General features: G+C 40.5%; 1 protein-coding gene across 1 annotated transcript in view; it reads right to left on the bottom strand.

Annotated features, from left to right (window-relative positions):
* Kif27 (kinesin family member 27) overlaps positions 1–8,371 on the bottom strand; it is a gene marked incomplete at its 3' end in the record, with an annotated part of 192,927 nt that overhangs the window by 24,125 nt on the left and 160,431 nt on the right. The window contains exon 12 of the mRNA XM_023699173.1: positions 4,083–4,298. Within this exon, the coding sequence (XP_023554941.1) occupies positions 4,083–4,298 (216 nt within the window). The remainder of the gene's footprint in view (positions 1–4,082; positions 4,299–8,371) is intronic.

The following is an 8,371-nucleotide window of genomic DNA, read 5'->3' as shown; positions in this document are numbered from 1 at the left end:
TTTATTTATTTATTTATTTATTATTTTTTTGTGGAACCGGGGATTGAACTCAGGCCCTTGTGCTTGCCAGGGAAGAGCTTATTCCACTGAGCCATCTCCCCGGCCCTTCACTCCTCAGGATCCCAAAGGAAAATAATGTATATATTTCTGATCTGCCTAAAGAATAGTTTGAGTGACTTCTGGAGTTCCTTTTCTGAATTCAAGAAACATGAATGTAATAACCTACCCTAGTAGGGGACTGAATAGTATCTTTAAATGCCATTTTGTAAAATCTTCTGAAAGCCATTTTGGCAAAAATGTTCACTAGCCATTCTGCTTCTCTGGGCAATCACTAATCATGAGAAACTTGCGAGTTTCACAAATGTTCTATAAGGAACAAAATGATATTCACCTTTTTAAGAAAAATCTTAATATTGAAAGGTGAATAAGAGAATCCAGAAAATAAAAGTATATTATCCAAAGAATATATTTCACTTTTGAATTCATACTATGTTTATATTTTAACCAAAATGTGCAGTTTGCCTTTGTTCATGGCTGAAAACAACATGGGTGGTACAAGTGTACTTTCTATGGTTTCAATCTGAGCTGAGGCGGTATGGCGATAACAGGACTACACAACCTCGACCACAGCCCACTCTGTGGAGCCTGCAGAACAGAAGTGTTGTGGCTGCCACACTTCAGCAGGTGCAGGCTGACAAGCTAGGTAGCCATGGGAAACCACAGGTCAGGAGTTGACTACGCTTTATCATAATGTGCTGCTTTTCAGATTTAAATGTCCAGTGAGGGCAAGGGGGTCCCGAGGTCTGCACAGCTACCAGCCTGCTCCCCCTGTGCTGCTACTGCCGCTGCCACAGAGAATCTGTGAGCCATGAGGACCTGAAGCCGTGGTCTCCAAATGTCATAGATCACCCATCCCTATCGTTAAAAGGCAAAAGTAGAGAAAAAGCTAACAAAAAACATTTGCGCGAGCACTGTAATACTGTATGTATAATTCTCCATAAATTAAAATTTAACCATAAAACATGGAATTAAATGTTTAAAAGATGAAAGAAACAACAGTTCTTGTATTTTCCTCTTGAACCTCACTTAGAGGCAGAGCAGCTCTGAGTTACTAGCAAACCACATCTCCTCCTGTCTTTGGGAGCAGCAGGGGTGGAAGTGGAAGGACACTATGGCAGGTGAAATAGGCCAGCCACAGAGAAACGAGTACCACGTGTCCTCACTCACTTGTAGAAGCTCAAAACAGGGATCACTCAGAAGTAAGGAGTCGAACAGTGGTCACTAGAGGATAGGAGGGCAAGAGGCTGGCTTACAGGTACCACAGTACAGCTGGGGGATTTGTTCTAATGTGTACTGTATAATAGGGAACTATAGCTACAACAATTTATTTTACATTTCAAAATAACTAGAAAAGCCCAGAGGTTTTTAAAGCATAAAATATTAGATTAAAATGTTGATTACTCTGATCATTACACTTTGTGTACATGTATTAATTACAATACTGTTCCCCGTGTGTAGGTGTATAGCTATATAGACATAGACACACACATAGATATATGATAATTTAAAAAAGAAAACTAAGCTGGTGGCACACACCTGTCATCCCAGAACTGCGGAAGACTGAGAAAGGAGGACTGCCTGAGTAAGTTTAGTGCCTTAAGCTCCATCTCAAAAAAAAAAAGCTTGAGATTTAGCTCAGGTGAGGGCTTTGGGTTCAGTCCTCAGTACTGAAAGAAAAATGGGAGAAAAAATTTTAAAAGGAAGAGGAGAAGAGTGAGACTAAAGTTCATTTTTAAAAATGATGTATATAAAGTAAATTTGTAGGTACTCCTCTATTAGGATAGTGGTCTAAAGCCTCTCACTTCCCAGCTGGGTGTGATGGCACAAACCTATAATCCCAGCACTCAGGAGGCTGAGGCAGGAAGATGGATGCGAGTCTGAGGCCAGCCTGGGCTACATAGTGAGTTCAAGACCACCCTGAACTATGTAGCAAGATCCTCTCTAGAAAAAGAAAAAAGCCTATCACTTCCTAAAAAGTAATACAATTAGGGAAAAATGATTAGTGTAGAAAGAAAAAATACTATAATTTTAAGCAATCTTAACATCAAAATAGCAGACCATTCTACCTAGATTTTATTGATGTCTTGTGTCTCTTCAGAATCTCATGTTTCCAATTATCTGCTAGTGGCAGATCTAACTGGAAATATTGATCTTGACTTTAAAACAGTAATGAGAAAAGAGGCTACACACAGAGAGCCCACCATAGAATGCATAGATAAAAAAAGAACACAGGGAAACTCTTAATACTAAAAGGAGCCTCAACAAGTGTGGGGGGCTCACACTCCTCAGAGTGACTGAGCGTGGCTGCTAGGCAGTATCGTGCACAGTGCTGTAACACTGTGTTAGGTACAGAAATAACGCCACACAGAATAGAAGCCTTGATGTTGCTTTATAATTAGCAGACCTCACCCTTCGGTAATAATTTGCTCCTTCCTGTCTCTATGCCTTCTTTCTCTGGAATGGGCTTCTAGCTGCCAGTATGTTCTGTGTTTTTTATCATTTAGCTTAGCCTTGTAATCCCAAGCCTGCCTTAATTATTTTCCCCAAATGATCACTGTTCTGTTTACATGTTTGCACACATGTAGTAATCACAACAACTTGCGTTTTTATGTCTTTTGTGATTTAGAATTTTCTTACATCTCTTATGTACACTGCTTTTCCCAGAGAAAGTATGAATTTGTCAAGGAAAACATAATACTGTAGTCTTACTGTTTCTTCCCTAAGGCCTAGTATGGTCCTGGGCAGGCACAGATCTTTGAAGGCTCAGGCTTGCTCTACCTAAGGCTCGTTCTTCTGTGAGTCTACAAAGCCTGTGGCTCCCTGCCTCCCGAGTCCCAGGAGGGCAGCGGGTGCTAATGGCTCTTGTGGCCGGCAGGTCACATGCAGAGGCTGCGTGTGTAGTACTCCCTCAGCAGCTGCTCAGCCCCCAGGAAGTCAGTCTTCTGTTTTCTTCCTCAGTTCAGTGAGAAATAATTAACTCCATGCTACCCCTTCTCGTCTTCTTATTCACCATCCCCCAGCTTTCTTCTTGCCCAATCTAAAACACTCCAAGATTCAGTCACTTGCCATTTCTTAGCAATTTATCCTTTCTTTGGACATCAACAATAAGAATTTGCAGAGAAAATTCAGGCTCAAACATTTATCCTTGGCCAGGTGTAGTGGCACACTCCAGTGGTCCCAGCACTTGAGAGGCTAAGGCAGAAGGATTGCCACAAGCCCAAATTCACTATGGACTACATAGTGGATTTAAGGCCAGCCTGGCGTATATGGTAAGATCCTGTCTCAACATCACCCCCAACCTCACCCCTCCAAAATTTATCTTTCTCTGTTAAAGTTCAGTACTGTGACCATCACCAACTGAAATAAGTTTTAAAAAGACAAAGTATAGGGCAATTTGATAGCCAATAAATGAATCATCTTTTTACATAATAATAATAATAATAATAATAATAATAATAATAAGAGCATATGCTGTCCGAAATGAAAGCTGTAACTAAAAATATGTCAGGAAATTTGAATTTTGTGCATTTGTGTGTCTAGACATCCTGTGGAACAGCTGGCCCCTGCTCAGTCCCATTCTGTGGAAAGCAGTGTGCTTTGTGCATAGGCGTCTAGTGCGGTGTGAACTACCATGAACTACCAGTGTCCTAAGACCCACAGAGACGCTAGGTACTTTGGAGAACCGAGGAGGATCCCCCACATTATCTGCTGTGCTCTGTGATCTCAGATGGGAAGCCCCAGCCGAAAAGGATATACTGAGGGCAAGTATTCATTTCTGAGTGTCCAGCAGTGCCTTGAAGCGGCCACATCTGTGGGCTAGTACATGACCTCATCTGTCTGTGGTCATCATGAGAAGCATGACTTCTGTGCCAAATAGATGCCAGGTGAACTCATTACAGCTACAAAGTCTCAAGGAAACAAAGTTTACATCATCATGTTTATGACTGTGTAACAGAGACCATGGAAATGAGCCGTCACCCATTACCACAGAGCACCTCCAGTTCCACAGAATAGGGACTTACTTCAGGGGACAGCACGCTGCCACGTTTAAGTTTCTCATCCACACTGTCTCTTCGTCTCTGGAGTTGGTCCTTTTCCTTCTGAAGGGCGTGGACTTGCTCGGAGATCCTCATCTTCTCCTCAGCTGTGCTGCTCTGGAGCTGCACGCTCTTTTCAGACAACTCTTGGTCCAGTACATTCAGGCGAGCTGATATTCTAAGACTATCTGTGTTTAAGGCCTGAAAATACACAAGCAATCAGACACCCCCCAAGTAAAAATCCAACTGCTTACAAGTTAGGAAGACACAGAAAATTACTAAGAGGAATAGGTGATTTTTTTTTGTTTGTTTTTTTGGTACCAGGGATAGAACTTAGGACCTTACACTTGCCAGGCGAGTGTTTATGCCACTGAGCTATCTCCCCAGAACAATGGAACAGATTTTTACTTCTACATAATTATTCTCTAATGGACTTTTGGGAGGTCAATATATATAATCTTAAATTGTTCAATTTTTTTAAAAGTACCAATTCATGCTATGAGTTTATTACCAAGAATATCCTGACTAGGTTTGAAAGGTAATTTTTTTTTCTTTTAATTTCTAAATTGAACCTTTCTTCTTTGGCTTGATATAAAGTTAGTTTTCTAGAGGCTGAGATTTGGTGAGTTTAAACATATTTTGTTTCTATTTTTAGTTCACTCTATTAAGAAAATGTGGATAAATCTGGTCAGGTTTATGGACATGCTTATTATAGTTTAAGATAATTTATAAAAAACTATGTTACTAGAGATTGAACCAGGGCCTTGAACATGCCAGAGAAGCACTCTCACATTGAGATACATCCTATGTCCTTTTAGAATTTCACTTTGAGCCATTCCACTAAGTTGACCAGGTTAGTCTAAGACTTGTAATCTTCCCGCCTTAGCCTCCAGTGTAGCTGGGATCACAGGCATACACCAGCACACCTGGCTTGTAAAATGTATTTGGTTACTTTTTTTTTTCCTGCTACTGGTATAAAATATGTAATGTGAAAAATTAAGGAAGGAGAGGTTTATTTAGCTCACAGTTTGTGGAGGTTTCAGTTCATAATCAGCTGGCTCCAAGGCAGGGGGGCACATGGCAGAGGGCGACAGTTCATGGAAGTGGAAGACAGCAAAAGCAACAAGAGCAAAAAGGGAGGAGCAGAAAGAGCAAGCCTTGCCGGGGAGATGGCTAAGTAGAATAAGCATTATCCCGACAAGCGCAAGGGCCTGAGTTCAATCCCCTGTTCTGGAAAAAAAAAAAAGCAAGAGCAAGCTTTCCCTGCCTTCTACTGTACACAGGCTGCCTTCCCCAGGGCAGGGGCAGCACTCACACCCACAGCCCCAGATGGGACCATGAATCCATCACAAACTCCAGGAGCCCAAATGAGTGAGGCTTTGGGGGAACATCTAGACACAAATCATAACATAAAATATGTACTCATATATAATCATACATGTGATTTATAATATACATGTTTATTATCATGAAGTGTGTAATTTTAAAAAATTAATTCTCTCCCACTAACTTTTACTGGAATACTTCCTCCAGAAATTGCCACCTGCAACATTTTTATCTGTTTCTTCTGGGGTTTATGTCCATGTTTCTAAATACTATTGCCAATTTTAGGTGTTGTCTGTTACTTGCATGTAACAGCAGAAATGGCTTAGCACTCAGACCCACTCTCCTTCCTCTCTCTGCCAATGTTGTATTACTTTTAGTTGAAAATGTATTTATCTAATTATGACTTTGTGACTATTATTCATTCAGAGCTGAACTAGCGTACTTCCAATTGATATTTGCACCTTATAGCTAACTCTCCTTCAATAACAAGATAAAATTCCTCCTGTACTTTCTTAATCAAACTCATTAGGAAATCTTTTCAATCTGTTCCTCTCTGGAAACATTCTAGCCAAGAGTATCCTTCTGCTCTGAACAGGAATGGTTGTCCTGAGACTTTCCTTGGGAACTTTCTAGGAATTTCTGTGTGGATCACACCTTTCAAAATCCTGACTCTTCTGCTTCCACAGTTTATGGGTCTCTCTCTCTCTCTCTCTCTGGTACTGGGAATGAACCTAAGGTCTATGCACTGAACTACATTTTCAGCCTTATTTTTTTTTTTTATTTTAAGACAGTGTCTCATTAAATTGCCTACAATAGGGCTGGTGAGATAGCTCAGCAGAATAAGCACCTGCTTAGGCAAGCACAGGGACTGGGATTCAATCCTGGGTCCTGATTGCCATGCTGGTCCCACCCCAGGAACACTGAGCCAGCGACAAAGTCAAAGTGTGCTAGTGCATGCCTGTAATCCCAGCACTGGGGAGGCTGAAAACAGGAAGATCACTATGTGTCTGAGCTGCATAATAAAAACCTGTACCAAATACATTTTTTAAAAAAATGCCTACACGAAGCTTCAACTTACATTCTGCCTGCCTCAGCCTCCCAGAATGCTGAGATTACAAGGTGTATGTGCCTGTCTTGTGATGCACATCCTCTGTAAATTCCCTGAGATGGTTTGATATGGGAGATTTCTTTTTTAGTGGTAGTACATTAATGAAGAGATTAGGTAATAAGAGAGCCAAGTAACTTTTTTCTGAATTTAAAGACCGCTTTGGTTCTTGCAACTCCAAAGAAACTCATTGAGAAACTCATTGTCCTTGATTCTTGAGCATGCTAAGTGACCCTCCTTTCCCCAGTACACCAGAACCTGTGCCACATGCTTGGGCACTCATTTAGGAGCCTCCTGCTGGGCTACTTCAGTCCTGAGCCACACATCCTCAGTGTTGGGATCATTTTTTATATTATGTCTTTTAATCACCTCTTCTCTGCTTTTTTCCATGGTATCTTTTTGGAATTCCTGTTATTTGAGTGTTGGAATTCCTAGATTGAATTCCTAGATTGAATTCCTAGATTGAATGGATTCCTGCCATTTAAAAACTTTCCCACTCAAGTCAACAACTTCTGACATTGCCAGTCATACAGAAAACCCAATACTACTATGGACTACTGGACTATTTTGGAATATTTTGCTGAATTCACACACCTATAATATTTAAATGACAAAACTGAACAAAAAAAAAAAAAAGGATACAAATGAATGACCATTTTGTGGCTGTATATCCAAAATAGTTAAGATAGATATACAACTACATTCTCTTAATTCAACGAATACAGGGATTTGTTCTAATAGTGTTTGTAAATAGGATATCATGTCTACATCTTGTGCAACAAATAACCACTAAGAAAACAATATGCAATTAACTATTGAAACTGTCCTACTAATTTGATTTGAAACTGTCTCATTGCTATTTGTTTCTCAATAAAATTATGGGGGGAAAAGTTCAAAGACAAACAAAATAAAGCTTTGCATGCCTAAAAAAATAAAATAAGGGGCCGGGGAGATGGCTCAGTGGAATAAGTGCTTCCCTGGCAAGTGCAAAGGCCTGAGTTCAATCCCCGGTTCCGCAAAATAAATAAATAAATAAATAAATAAATAAAAACTTTCCCTATTTTCTGGTGATCTATCTTATTGCTTTCTGGCACAGTTCCTCAATGCTATCTGTACCTCGTATAATTCCTGTGGTTACTTCACACCTGTCTTATGGAGAAGGTGGTATCTTTTGACAGACTGACAATATTAAGGTATTTTTTGAAGATTTTTTTAGCTTCCTCATCTGTCCTTAATTTTTCTGAGTTCCTTTGTTCCGTCTGTCTTGGTGGCATTTCTTTCCAGCTGGTGGCATTTAAGAATCAAGTATTAGAAAGCTGAGAAGATGTGATGATAAGATATATGCAGGAGCCGGGGTGTCGTGGTACACGGCTGTAATCCCAACACTGAGGGAAAGGGGAGACTAAGGCAGGAGGATCACGGTGACTTTGAGGCCAGCCTGGGCTATGCAAAAGTGAGTTCAAGGCCAGCTTGAACAGCACGGAGAGACCCTGTTTCAAACAAACAAGCAAGATACATGAACGATCCCAAAGGTGTTTTTAAGTTGTTGTTTTTTTTCCCAGGGTCGATTTAAAATCAGCTTCTTGGAAATAAGAATCTTTTCTTTGGGGGGCAGGGCTCCGAACGCCTTCAGGGCAGGTTTGGCTGGCTTGAGTTGTGGGGATCGAACCAGAGCAACCTGAGCCTGACTGCTTTGTTGAAGCGGCCACTTAAAGAACTGAGCTAATTCAAAGGTATGTTTGCTAAGTATAAAATTCAAAGAGAACATCTTTTCTTTCAGTCCTGTAACTAATCTAGTTTCTTATACCCTTGGTCCTTTTTTTTCTTTCTAATGTGGAATAAG

Source organism: Octodon degus, unplaced genomic scaffold (assembly GCF_000260255.1).
Source record: "Octodon degus isolate 3935 unplaced genomic scaffold, OctDeg1.0 scaffold00111, whole genome shotgun sequence".
NCBI lineage: Eukaryota > Metazoa > Chordata > Mammalia > Rodentia > Octodontidae > Octodon > Octodon degus.
Note: the sequence above shows the minus strand (reverse complement) of the source record. Positions and strands in the feature narration are given on the sequence as shown.